At 40.3% G+C, this 13963-nt stretch overlaps 1 protein-coding gene across 3 annotated transcripts in view; it reads right to left on the bottom strand.

The window, feature by feature from the left end:
- Positions 1-13963, bottom strand: part of il1rapl2 (interleukin 1 receptor accessory protein-like 2) — a 574681-nt gene that overhangs the window by 473149 nt on the left and 87569 nt on the right. For 2 of the 3 annotated variants that reach the window (XM_049586232.1, XM_049586235.1), the window contains exons 1-2: positions 13083-13424; positions 1200-1311 (exon numbers count right to left, since the gene is read on the bottom strand). In XM_049586232.1, coding sequence (XP_049442189.1) covers positions 1200-1290 — 91 coding nt within the window. In that variant the 5' untranslated portion in view covers positions 1291-1311; positions 13083-13424. Of the gene's footprint in view, positions 1-1199; positions 1312-13082; positions 13425-13963 lie in introns of those variants that run through there. The other variant, XM_049586234.1, reaches the window with a different exon arrangement.

Raw genomic sequence — 13963 nt, 5'->3', positions numbered from 1 at the left:
GAGCTTTCAGGACCTGTAATGCCCAACTGGAACTTAGTTATTTTCACAGTAGCTCTTTGAAGCCCTGTGATGTAATTCTTAAGATGCTGTGTGTGTAATTACAAAAGGATCTCTACAGGATTTTTATGATTGCTCTCAAATTCCCTCGATTAAACCACCAGGACCCACACTCTCACTTACAAGCCAGCAAAATAGTGAGACAGGATTACATTACAGGGGAATCAATTCTAACTGGATTGTTATAATTAGATGACCTGAGTTTGCTAAAATGTCAGTAAGTAATTTTCTGTGTTTTTTTTTTTTATCACTTTCAGGACCTGGCAGGGGAGCATGGCAATAAAATTATAAATGCTGTTGGTAATATTTGTAATTACAGAACCTCCATTTGTAAAACCACAGAACAAATATTCTGTCTAACATGAATCATGCTGAGCAAGCATAAAGGCAGCATGAAACGAACACACAATACTCTTATATGTTAAAGCCTGCATGTATAGCTGACCTCTATGTCGCGCATTTACTATACAGTATCATACAAAGCGTGCCAACTTCAATAGCCAAAGTCAAAGTCTCTCTGTCAAGCTGATTAGTGAAACACAACAAATCGAACTGGAATAAAGACCATCAGCACATTTGTCATCAGTTGGCCACTGATACACAAATGAGCACAACAGCAGCAACAATGACAGCAGCGGTCAGATGGGCTCATCATTACACACCCTCAGCAGAAAGGAAACAGAAAGACAGCTATCTGAGCTCTGAGATAGAGTTTGGAGAGTAGTGTTATCTGAGAAAGGCAGAGGTGGTGATTGTGGGGAGAAAAAAGAAAGAAATGGCTTGAGCAAAGTAGAAGTACATATAAATTTCATCAAGTTAAAGAGATAACAATGCATCAGAAAGGACAACAGTGGGGAAAATTGTTGGGAAAGGAGAGAGGGAGCATATCTAACAGAAATAAGAGTGAGGAGTAGTATGAGAAAAGACAAGGGGTAGCATTATCGTTGTATTCGAGAAAAGACCGATGAGTGTTGGCAATGAAAAAGGATGACAGTGAAACACAAAAACAAAGAGAATACCAGTGAGACAAAAACCTCAAAAAAAAATAAAGCCTGAGAACTTTCAAGCACAGAAAGGCTCATTTTCTGCAAAATGACATGGCTTCAAGTGTAGACTACAAACACCAAGGCTGTTCATCCTACCTGAGTTCCTCTTAGAGATGTACTTGACGCCATCACAAGCTCCCGAGGCAAGGAGGAGGAGGACGAGGAAGAGGAGGGATAAAGTCTTCATCTCTCTATTCTCCACTGGCACCTTCAGCAGACAAGACACAGTGGGGACAAAGTGTTAGAGATAGCATATCAGTCTGATTCTCACTGTCAATAACAAGCACACAATATTCAGACTGTATCTAGAAACATACTGTAAACACAATTATAATGACACCATTACAGTGTGTTGAAATCAGAATTCTCTCCCCCTGACGATTGTTACAAGCTTTGGGGAAAGTTGAACACTTGTTGATTCGAGAAGGGGTGCAAACAGTAGTCTGCAATGTCAAGTCACACACAAATCCTCATACTGTAATTCAGATGATATCAAACAAATCAGTGCCCCAATAATCACCCCTTTATGTTCGGTACTTAGCTGAAGCATGTACTTAGCCTACAGTTGCACAGGTAGGTAAGGTTTAGAAATAGAAATATTATTGGGCATCATCCCATTACGCACTTAATGCAAAATGAAGTAGGTTAGGTTTAGGGAAAAAAAAACATCACGACAATGTACCTTAAAATAACTCAAGTCCACTTGTATTCACATGGGACACGAACACCAGTCTCCTTACAAAATGTCCTGTGTTTGTTTGACCCATCCACCACCCCAACCTGCCTCCCTGTATGAACTTTCACTCTTTATGCTACTTCCTTCACAGGGTGAATTTCCCTTATTGGGATAATCATGAATATCATGTCCAGCAGCACAGAAAGAGACTGCTGAGAAACCAACAATAAGGCTGTATTTGACCAAAGAAAATCTTGGTCGACAGAAATTCAACTTAATCTTCGACCAATCAATTGGTCAATAGGGAAAGAACTGCACATTATATCTAGATTAACTAAATTAGCCACAATGCACTGAATGCACTCCACCTGGTAACATTATGTGTCCACCAAAGCCCTTTTTTTTGTCAGAGTCGGAGCAAACATTTCCCTTTCAAAAGCTTTGTAATCCAGACCTGAACTGCAGTGTCCATTTGGAGATTTAATAAAATACATGCATAGTAATAAAATCTGAAAAAAAAGTCTTCTGTGATTATTTACCAGTTTTCAAAAAAAATAAATAAATAAATAAAAACGAAGTTGAAAAAACTTTAACTTTTGAGCTGCACTCATCACTGCCGCCAGCCACACTACAAGTGCTGAATAACGAGTGCCATTTTCCAGAGACTGTCGACCAATGAGAATTTGGTCAGGCAAGAGCATAACAACCAATAAATCAACCAACCACCCAGAAGTTTACAGCTCTAAAACAGGCTGCATACAGTATGCACTACCCTCAAAGAATGCAAAAGATCTTCATCAAGCATTGGCATAGTTCATATTAAAGATATGATATAATGACATTTCAAATAGCTGAAAGCCTGGCTTCTCCTGGCTGTGTTTCACTAGAAAAGGATGTTTACTAAAAAGATGCATGTCCTATCTGTGATGCAATAAAAATATTTGTTCCTTAACAAATGTAAGGTGAAGCAGTTCCTATGTTTTAGTGGCATTTAAAGAGTTGTAAGCACATTTTGATGATTATCAGGATCATATCATGAATCACAGTTATATTGGACAGGATAACTTTGACATGATTTTTATGTATATATTACACCATGGATGCCGATTCCCCAGCACCTGAGCACCCAACCGCTATTGCAAGCATCCATGAGAAAATCATAGTGTGAGGTGACCACGTCAGGAGAATAGGGCACTCCTTAGAATAGACACAGCAGTTTTAACTGTGCTAAAATATAATTACCAAGTTATGAGTGAGGACACTGACATTTGCAAAAGCTAAGAAATTAGAGACACTTAAATAGTAATTGTAATATTACAGTCTATGTGACCAAGTATGACAGTTTGGTAGCCAACGGAAAATTCATAAAACCCCAAAAAGCTTTGTGCTAACCACACAAAGAAAAAAATACTACCTTATCTAATCAGTGTATTGTGTTGTTCATCTACCCATTAGGTGTTTTCACTCTGTTTCATCAGAATGCGTGTTAGCCAGGATACATGTCGATGCCGTGTGGAGGTGGAGTAAAAGAACCAGGTGGTGTTTTTATTTTGGGAGCTCCCTTCTTGCATGAGCTAACATTAAAACAGTGAATACTGTACAGATCTTTCTGTTTTATGGATTGGAGCAACACTGTTTGTCTTTTTTTGATTTGGTTTCATGATTAAATGTCTGTTTGTATCCCTCAGTCTTAATAAGCAACAAATGAAAAGACAAGAATACAGAAATTAGGGCACCCCAAATCTCGTTGTGTGTGAGCCAATATGTTTAAAAAGTGAAAAATGCTTTATTACAACAATGACAGTGAGAACAGATAAAAAAAAACATTTATATTGATCTGAAACATCAGTTTGGTGGGGGTTTTGAAAACATCTATTTTTTCAACTGATTAAATTCAAAATACAGAAACTAAATTAGATTCGACCATAGGCCATGAATACAAAGGCTGCAGAAGCTTTGGGGCACACACACACATTTGCCGTCTTTGAGCCAGCAATGTGAGCCAGCCATGTGAAATCACATTGATAGAACACAATCAGATTTTCTCATGCTTTCTGTGTACAAACTGCAGTGTATGCATGTGCACACGCACACACACACACACTAAACCAGAGAGAGATCGAAGAAGAAGATTAGCCATGCCAGCAGTCATTTCATTGTATTTTTCATACATGTGACAATAAAGGGGACTCAAACTCCAGCTTGACTGCTGATTGAAATCACATTTGATTCACATGAACAGTGGGATAGCTGATGATAAAACCTAGTAGGGTGTAGATATGTGAGGCACAGTCATTTGCCTTTGAAGATGGGCAATGAGTTGATGGAATGTGGATCTAAAACTGGGAGCAAATTGATGCAGAGAACAAAGTTGAAAGAACAACAATATGATGAAGGATACTGTATGATGTTGCCACTACCAGTTGGAAATGACTCATCTCTTCTGGCTTTCAAGGCATCTTTCCTGTCATCACTTGTAATTGAAAACACAATATATTTCAACATTTTAGCTCTTGATTAAGATCCAAAAGCACACACGCTTTCTTTTTACCAGTAGCCTACAAGTACGTGGTGCCTCATCATCTTGAGAGCATCACAGGTGCAGTTCAAATCATCATTATGACAATAATAACACTACAGTCCAGCAACCACTTCTAATTGGCTGAGTAAAGATCAAAGCCCCAACGCACAACAGAAGTTTCTCACAGCAAACATTTTGTCTCGTCATAGTAGGAAAAGCACAGATAAGTCGCAGTAAACCTATGAGTGCACTGAAACCGAGGCAGCTAAATGGAATTCAGCCATTGTTAGTGGTATTGTTTGCACCTGTGCTGTTCCTACTCTGATGTGTCAAAAACAGCCAATGGACCTTTGTCATAGCAAACAGACCTGTCACAGCAGTTAACACAGAGGTGCAACTACTGATAGTCATGATGGCTCCATTTTGTGAAGGTGTCCCAGTAAACTAATATTTATAATGACATGTCCCTGACAATGACACATCTAATGCACCACCTACACCCAAAATCTTATCAAGCACTTTCACTGCTGTGTTGATGTTGTTGTTAATCCCATGTCCTCTGTTCTCCTTCAAGAATGAGAAGACATTTATATTTTAAATTTTTTGGTTTTATCATGGTGCCCCATCTAAGTAGTAATTTCTCTGAATACTGTCAGTTGTCCATCTCCATAGATGGAGAAGAGTGTTTCCATACAGCCAGTAAAATCTTTTCATACAGCAGCAATGTCACTGTTCTATCACAGCCTGTCTGCCTAACGGCCTAAATAACAACCGGCCATACAACACAAGAGCAAAAGACTTCTGAACATCATCCTACATTAGCTTTCCTGCTAAAGTTTCCTTCATTAACACGTCTTGTCCTGTGCCTTAGCTTGTGGAAGGAGCCACCAAGCATTCACCACGGAAAAGTGCACCGCTAACATCAGCTGGAGGCTAACGTTAGACAGCTAATTAGCTGGTTAGCTGCAGCACATTAAACAGCATGTAACGCATCTGTGGATGTCACTTTAGTCCCTGTAGATGCTGGTGTGGTCCTTACTCTTCAATAGCACTAACAACACACTGTCTCTCCATGACCTGTTCACTACAGTGCACTACAGTGTGAACTTTTGTCTCTTGTTTGCCTCCTGAGGCTCAGCCTGCCAGTGAGCTGAGAGGAAGAGGGGCATTTCTAATATTTTCCCAAAGCCTGTTTTTACTTCCTTTTAATTATGAAGAACTACTTAAAGACATTATCGATACACTGACATTATTTCTGACTGCAAGTAGGGATGACTAAATGTAAATTCCACTGGACTTTAAGTCAAGGAAAGTGACTGATGTATTTCAACCGTGTTATTAATGCCTATTGGATGTGTGGCCAATGAAAAAGCAATGCTTCCTCCTGTCTAGGTGGAGTCTGCACACATAATTGTAGCATAAAAAACTGTTGTTAGCTTAATTAAATTCCTACTACTTTGCCTTTAGTACCAATTTGTGCCAACAGAAGTGTTACGATAAATAAAAAATAAAAGTAGGTCAAGGCTGTACTTTTTCCACTGTGCAGGATTGGCTGCAGGGTGAGATTCATATCTCTTGCTTATACAAGACAGTTACAACATGAGACTTGCCAATAATATCCAACATTAATTACCCAGCTATCATGTTTCCACATTTGTTGCACACACTGAATACCAGGAACCAATAGCATTTGGCAGCTTTTGCTCCTGCAGTTTAAACTGCTGTTTGTAATATTTCAACTTAGTAACTTTAACAATGGCATTTGATTGTCACTGTCCACTAACATGCAAAGAAGTCAAAAGTAAGCCATATTCTGAAAATGTATGTGATTCCAGAACAAACACAACAGAAGGGGGAACGAGAGGGGAATGAGGCTACTGTGGACTACTGTGCATAGACATCATGAAGAAAGAGATTATATATATATATATATATATATATATATTTATTTATTTATATTTTTTTTTTTTTGCGTGAACAAGATAAAAGGAAATCATACACAGAAGATGGTAATGTGTTTTTCGTCTAATAAACCATCTCGTAAGCTGAAATGTATAAGTGAGATGTGTGAAAGTAAAGTCTAGTGTAGTTAGCTCATCACAATTAAAGTCTGCAGTGTGAATCATTCACTTTAGCTACTAATAGCTTAGAACTGATTGGTATTTTTTTAGATAGCTACATTCATGACTTCTTAAAACCATCTCAGTGCCGTATAAAAAAGTCTTATGAGACGATAAAGTACAACATTAAAGGAAAAAGCAAAACATAATGGGGTTTTGTTTTGGCTTGTAAAAAAGATTTAGACATCCAGTCATAACATTTTAGGGCTTTTTTGGCTCCTCACATGTTATGACAGGCACATGGGACCAACCAGACATAGCAAGACCCGTAGATTGACACTTTCTTTGTTTTTATTTTGCCCCTTTCTGGCCTCACAGTCTCCAGTCATCAGATGAAAAAACAGGTTGTGTCAGGTTATGTTATACTATAGCAGAAGAAGCTAAATTGAGCTGTTGTCTTCAGGTAAAGATATTGAGACAGGCACTCTGACAAGCAACACTGAGAAAAATCAAAGTGTGAGTCAGTCATACGTGGGTAGTTTTATCAGGTTCTTTTGGAAAAGTCAAAAAAATAAACAGAGAGAGAAAAACCAATGGAGGTCAGCATCAGGACCTTAAGTTTTTGAGACATAAACACCTCGAAATAGGAATAGGATACTTTATCAAGCCTCGTGAGGAAATGTATATTTTCCTTTGCCTCCTCCACAAGACGTTCAGGGTCAGTAACAGAACAGACGCCACAGAGCTGGTAAGGATTCAGTGTCTTGTTAAAGAACACTTAAGGACAAAGGAGACTCGGGGCCTTTTCACAACTACCTTTTGTTTGGTCCAAACTTTAAAGTTTGATCCAAAACAAAATCTCCCTGAAACCTCCCCTGCACCACGGTCCAGACGAAAGAGCCAAACTTTGATCTTTCAAAAAGAAGTGGTCTCAGTCTGGATCAAATCCAACAATGGTTTGGTTCAGATCTAGTATGAAAACATTTTGGGATGGTTTTGACTCTTGGACCAATTACAGGAAGTTCTACCCAGCTATCCTCATGGTAAAAGAGTAGCATAGTTCTTTTAAGGATTAGCTCGGTGTGTAGTGCAAGCGCAGAGAGTGTTTTGGTGATCAAAGCAGAGGAACAGGGGAATCACAGTGGAGGGAAAAGTGGGACTGATTTCCCAGGGCCCCAATGAGAGGGGGCCCTCAAAAAGCCTGAACTGAAAAGTTTGGTTTGTTTAAAATGTTCTGATTACTAAGTAATTTGTGTCAAACTAAATCAAAATTGGACAAATAAATCAATTTAGAGAGTGAACTTTGTGTAACTAAAAATAGTGGAGGCTTTTTGGGCCCCTATCACTCATTAAAGGAGCAAAATGGCTTAGGGCCTGTCCCAATACCCACACTTCCCCTAGAAATGCCCACTTGCACTTGGTTGTGCGCATTTACATTTAGGCTAGTGGTGTCCCAAAACAGAACTGAGGTAGTGGAAGTGGTTTCCAACACTTCAAACCTGCCCTAGATTCCAAGGGAGCCCCGGCCCACACTTTCAACGAAGTGGAAGATGAAATTTCCCAGAACACCTTGCGAAGTCAGCAACTTAGGCAAATTTTGGAAAACAATTTGTTGCTGTACGATCGGAATGTAGGCCATACAAACAAAAGATGGTTGGACTAGCGTAAACTCATCAGCAACTCGGCTGAACACAGCGTCAAAATATTTAAACAAATCGACTTACCCGAACAAAATCAATCAAAACTAGAAGACATCGTAGGCGCCTCCTGTTTTCAGCATTTCTTCTCCATTGATTCATCAGACAGAGAAGAATAAACATAGCATACGCCACAACACAAGCGCTGTAGCCGGCATTTTCAAACCTGAATGACTACCAGTATCTTGCATCGCTACTACGCGTGATACATGCCTGCACGATGGCCACGCCGATTTGCATGAAGTGTCTCATTTCTTAAGGAAAGATCTCTACCCTAATGTTTCTCACTTCCCTCATCAAGGTTTATCTCACAAACAAGGGCACTCAATACCAAGTGGAAGATTTAAGGGGAAGAAATGGGATTGGGCCTTAGTCTCCCCCTGCACTAGGATTTGTCTCTAAACGCAGCTTATGCCACTTCAGTGACTTATGCTGCTAGAGCACTAATAAACACTGCCATGTCTTTCCCAGAGAAATCAGGATTCCAAAAAGGAAAGGAATAATAGGTAAAGTAAATAAACTGACTTGTCAAAAAAAAAAAAAAATTCAAAAGGTCAAGAAAGGAAGGGCGGGAGCCCGACAGAGACTGCCTATGCATTGGGCCCAGAATTTGTTGCTACACCCCTGCAGAGGAGAAATTAGTACATGTACTGTGTAGTAAATGAATAGTGTAGGTTCCAGTTTGTCCCTGAAAAAACACCGCAGCTCTTCAAGACCCAAGTTAAGTCTTCTACTTCTTGCCTCTCAACTGCTAGGTAAAGTAATAGGGTTAGCCCTGAAGTGAACATCAACAGTGAGCCCTGGGAGGAGAAACAAAGTCTCTCCTGTGTTTCCCGATCACAGTGTGTAGGCTGAAGCGGGAATGGTTAACAGTCAGAACTAGAAAGAGTAAAAACAATGCAACAAAACAAAAGGAGCCGTGATAGCACATGGGGAGAGGAGACCAAATGTTTGACATTTGGTCCAACAATTTTGCAAAGAGTGTTGGAAAAAATGTACAAAAATTCACAGTCACTTCTCAGTTATTTCCCAAAAGGATGAGAGAGAGAGGATACAATAGCCTGTCTACAAACCAATCAATTCAAGTATAGGGACACAACAAGGTGATGAGGACAAGTAGGGCCTAAGACATATTAAACACTGTACAAAATATCTGTATGCTTTTACTGTGCGCGCACAAACACACACACACACACACACACACACACACACACACACACACACACACAGAGTCATTGTAACATTAAAAGAGAAAGAAGAGTGTATGAGGGGTTTTTGATCCACTTTCTGAACCTTTTAGGTTGAAACACAGAGAGGCCTAATGCAACTGCTACAGGCTGTGTATTTTGTGTGCGTGTGTGTGTGTGTGTGTGTGTGTGTGTATGTGTGTATTTTTGTACTCTGTACAGGGATGGTTTTGCCCAAAAGCAAAGGAGTTCAGGTGCAAGGTAGAAGACTGCACTGGGTTTGGGATCCTGCAGGTGCTGCAGGACCCGAAACAAATCTTGTGGAAGCAGGGGGTTTTAACTTTCCTGCGGACAGTCAAAAAATAAACTGCAGGTCCCGCAATTCATTGAAATACCATGAAAGCGCTACTCCTGATCAGTGCATTAAAGTCTGTTTCTTTGTGTGCCTGTCAATTAGGGTAAACATGAGAGCATGCAGGCTCACTGGCCAAACACATCCCAGCAAGGTAAACCTGTGCTTATGTCAAAGGCTCCACCGTAGCTTTCTCCGTCCCTACTATTGTGGCTGTAAAATAGTGGATAAATTGTTTTGAAATAACTCATTTCACTACCAGAATTTGATCAGTTTGGTAAGGTAACAGCTGGAATGTCTAGAAGAGCCGCACAATTGGATTATTTTATCCTCATTCAAGTTAGTTAAGGATTAAACCAGGCAAAAGTCTCCATTCTATGAAAGATAATAAAAGAAGTAGCAATAACCATATCTGGAGTGTTATTGACCTTAAAACACAACACAAAGTGAGATAAACATTTGCATTTTTGTGTCAATTAGTGTTGCAACTGTAACCAATGGCTGTACGTATATAATCAGCCCTAACCAACCCAAACTGAGCACCCTGCCCCCCCTCAGGCTGAGGGTGCAGGCGAGAGCGGAAGCACACGTTGAGAGAGTGGGCAGGAGTAGAACATACACTGCAGTAGCGGGCTGTAATGGTCAGAAATCCAGCAGGAGTGGACAGGAGCAGAGTGAATAAAACAGTCTCTTACAGGGCTTTAGTACAAGGGTTTTTAATAGCCTAAATGTCTAAACCACAAACAGGCTGACAGCATTAGATGATAGGTATGATATTAAAATAGATATGATATTAAAAGGTCCAGTGTGCAGCATTTAGGGGATACTTTTGCAGAAATGTAATGCAATATAATAAGTGTGTTTTCTTTAGTCTAAAAAGAAGAGTGTTTTTGTTCCTTAAAATCAGCCTTTTTTTTTATCTCCATAAGAAATGGGTCCTCATCTGCAGCAGGATGTATGCAGAAATTCTGAAGTTGAACACTTCTTAAAACCTTTTTCATACATTTTAGACCTCACTGCATCTTCAAGTTCTGAACGGTTACATCAGCAGCACACTCAGGGCTTGACGCTAACTTTTTTCCCCAAGTCCCCAAGTCAATCCCCAAGTTGAAAAAGTAAGGAGCGCACAAAGAACTTTAGGGGCACAATGTAAATTGATCAAATAATGGGTTATCTGCAATAAACGTGATGCAAATAGACATTTAATTATAATTATTATTAATTATATAATTATTTAATGAATTTGTATACAAAATGTACAGAAAGGTAAAATCATCAAGTTTTGAAAAAGTATTGCAATTTACCTTTGTCTTTAATGTTATTGTCTTATATATATTATCTTTGCAAAATGATTATCTTATATAATGTTATTACTATCCTAAAACATTCTCCAGGTCCTCTGAAACTCTGCAGGACTTATTTCCACCCTGCCCAGCAGTGGTACCGTGTGGAACGGTCCCTAACTGCTGGGAGAACGGAGCAGGCTTCCCCGGAGATCCACCGCTTTTCCCAGTCCCTCTTCTCAGCCACACTTTGACTTATTCCCACCCAGCCAACAGCCTGGCCGTGAAGAACCGTCCCTAACTGCGGGGAGAACGGAGCAGGCTTCCCCGGAGGTCCGCCGCTTTTCCCGGTCCCTCTTCTCCGCCACACTTTGACTTATTCCCACCCAGCCGACAGCCTGGCTGTGGAGAACAGTCCCTAAATGCGGGAAGAACGGAGCAGGCTTCCCTGGAGGTCCACCGCTTAACCCGGTCCATCTCCTCCACATTTTGACTTATTTCCACGCTGCCCAGCAGCGGTAGCTTGGAGAACGGTCCCTAACTGCAGGGAGAGGGGAGAGGGCTTCCCCGGAGGTCCGCTGCTTAACCCGGTCCGTCTCTTCCACCACACTTTGACTTATTTCCACCCTGCCGACAGTGGGACTTATATTCATTGTGCCGACAGTGGCTTGGAAAACCGACCACAACCGTGTCACACGGGGAAGAGGGAAGGTGGCTGGAGTTCCTCCAACATTTGCGGTTAGATTATCATATTTTTTTATTGACAAAAATATAGGCTGCTTCGGCTGTTTTTTTTATGCGCACATGTGCCCCTAAATATTTTTTACAGTTCGCACACACCTGTTTTTAGTCGCAAATGCGAGTGAAACGCTCGCACTGTCGAGCACTGACACTTGTATGTATGTGAGATAGCATAACCTAACAGTCTTAGTTTGTGATAACTCTGTATCAGTGCAGTGTAACTCAGATAGGTGGGTGGGAACAAAGCAAGAGAGAATGAACTGAGTGACTAACCCTTCCGACGCACAGAGCAGCATGCCTCACAGTTGTTACCAGGAATGGGCCTCAACCACAGCTCCTACTCTTTATTCTCCAGCCACTTCTCAGAAAACTTGTTTATACCCATCATTCACACTCTCACACATTTACATTTAAACGGCAATGAAACACTTCAAATTAAATAACTTGAAATTCAACAAGTGTGAACAGCAAAGGTAAAGGAGGAAAAGGACTTGGTACGCCAAGCATCACCGCCATCTTCACATAACAGACCAGACACCTAAACTAGCGCTGCACATCGCAAGCTGGCCACAGAGCTCGGGCCCAGAACTTGCAACCCCTGAGCTCGGGGCCAGCTATCACTAAGACCACCATCCGGCTCTCTGTGGTGGAGTGAAGCGCATCTCTGGCCTGTTCTACTAGGAGACCCCAATGTGTTGAAGGGCAACACATCAACCAACTACACAGAGAGACGATGAACTTCTGGTAGTGAAAAGGCAATAATTTCTACATTGTAAGTAAATACATTCATTAACAAAAGAAATTCATGTCTGTAACTAAGCCTAGCCTTGCAATCAGTATCCAGGTTTTATTCCCTGAGGCAAAATGTTAAAAGGGATGTCCAAATCAATCATTATATTCTCTCATATGATGGATTTCTTTACATGCTGAAATAGTGTACTTTGAGATGTAAGGCTTTCAAAAAGCAAAAACACTAAAGTTTCTTAATGCTTTCTGCACCTTTTAATAATTGGGTTAACTTTGTTAGTGAACTGCATTCCCTTGTTTAAACCCTTATTTTGTGACTTCACTGATGTTTACTTTATATCTAACAGGAAGAACAGAACAATATGTCCCACTTGAATAAGTTAATGTGAAAAAAATTATAATAATAACCAAGAAAACAGCAGTTTACTGTCCTTTCACAACAAAATTAAATGTGTGTTTATACGAATAAATAGATAAAGTTCCCTTTAACTCTCTAGAGCTACAATAATTTTACCTCTTAATGTACTTTTGCTTAAAACAAAACACTGAAACTTCTTCTGACACTTAATAACCTAGCAGGCCCACACACACTCACAAACACACACCAGCGACTAGAAAAGAGAATGAACAAAATTAAACCTCATTGCAGGCCTGGGTGACATGGGCAACTTGGAACTGGAAGCCGAGCTTAAATAAAACAAAGCTGAGTACTCACAATGTCAGACTTCAGGTCACAGCGGTGAAGTGAATTGGCTGTTGACTGACCGTCTCCCTCGTTGTGAGAGGAGCTACAAGGCACACCTGGAGCCAATCAGGGCGGTTCAGAAAGTCCCTCCTGGTCAGCTATGCTAGTTAGCTCCAGAGGCTAATTACACAATATCGGCAGCGACTGCGTTGGTTACTGAGCTTCTCACAACACATACTCCCGGCTTTTCACTGAGCTCCAGTCTTAATACACTTTACTTTCTACAGGGCTATAAGTTGGAAAGATAAGTTTCACCAAATGTAACCACATTTCTTATCCGTTTTCTGTCCCGTCCTCTGACAGTTTTTTCCACTGCTTTCCTTCAGGCTCTGGAGGTCGCTGTCACGCGCTGGCTCTCCCGCTCAACCACACCGCTTATCGCTAGCTCCCGCCCACCAGCCAATCACATTACAAGAAAAGTGGATAGACTGTAAACAACGTATTACAAACAATAAAAAAATAAACATGTTAGGTTGTACTTTGTTAACTAAGCATTCCCACCAAGTTCAACACTGTAATCACACTACTTAAAGCTGCAGAATAAATTGAACTGAACATGTTTAATATGGAGTAGAACCTATCCATATTGTTCATCACATTTATTTATTTATTTTGACCAGAAAAAAATCATAATCAGTAATTTAAATAAACGTAAAGGCAGATCAAAGTGCCCTAGGAGCTAAAATATGAGAAACGGATTTTAAATAGTGTTTGTCTGCTTCTACATAATCTGCAAACATTAGCATGCTGAGCTAGCTAGCCTAATACCTACAGTACTGTAATGACTTAGCTTTACTGTTAAAGAGTATATCAGAGGTAAGCTACATTATTTTGTGGGGCTACAGATAACG

This window comes from Epinephelus fuscoguttatus, linkage group LG9, assembly GCF_011397635.1.
Source record: "Epinephelus fuscoguttatus linkage group LG9, E.fuscoguttatus.final_Chr_v1".
In the NCBI taxonomy this organism is placed as follows: Eukaryota; Metazoa; Chordata; class Actinopteri; order Perciformes; family Serranidae; genus Epinephelus; species Epinephelus fuscoguttatus.
The sequence above is the reverse complement of the archived record's forward strand: the minus strand, read 5'-3'. Positions and strand labels throughout refer to the sequence as shown.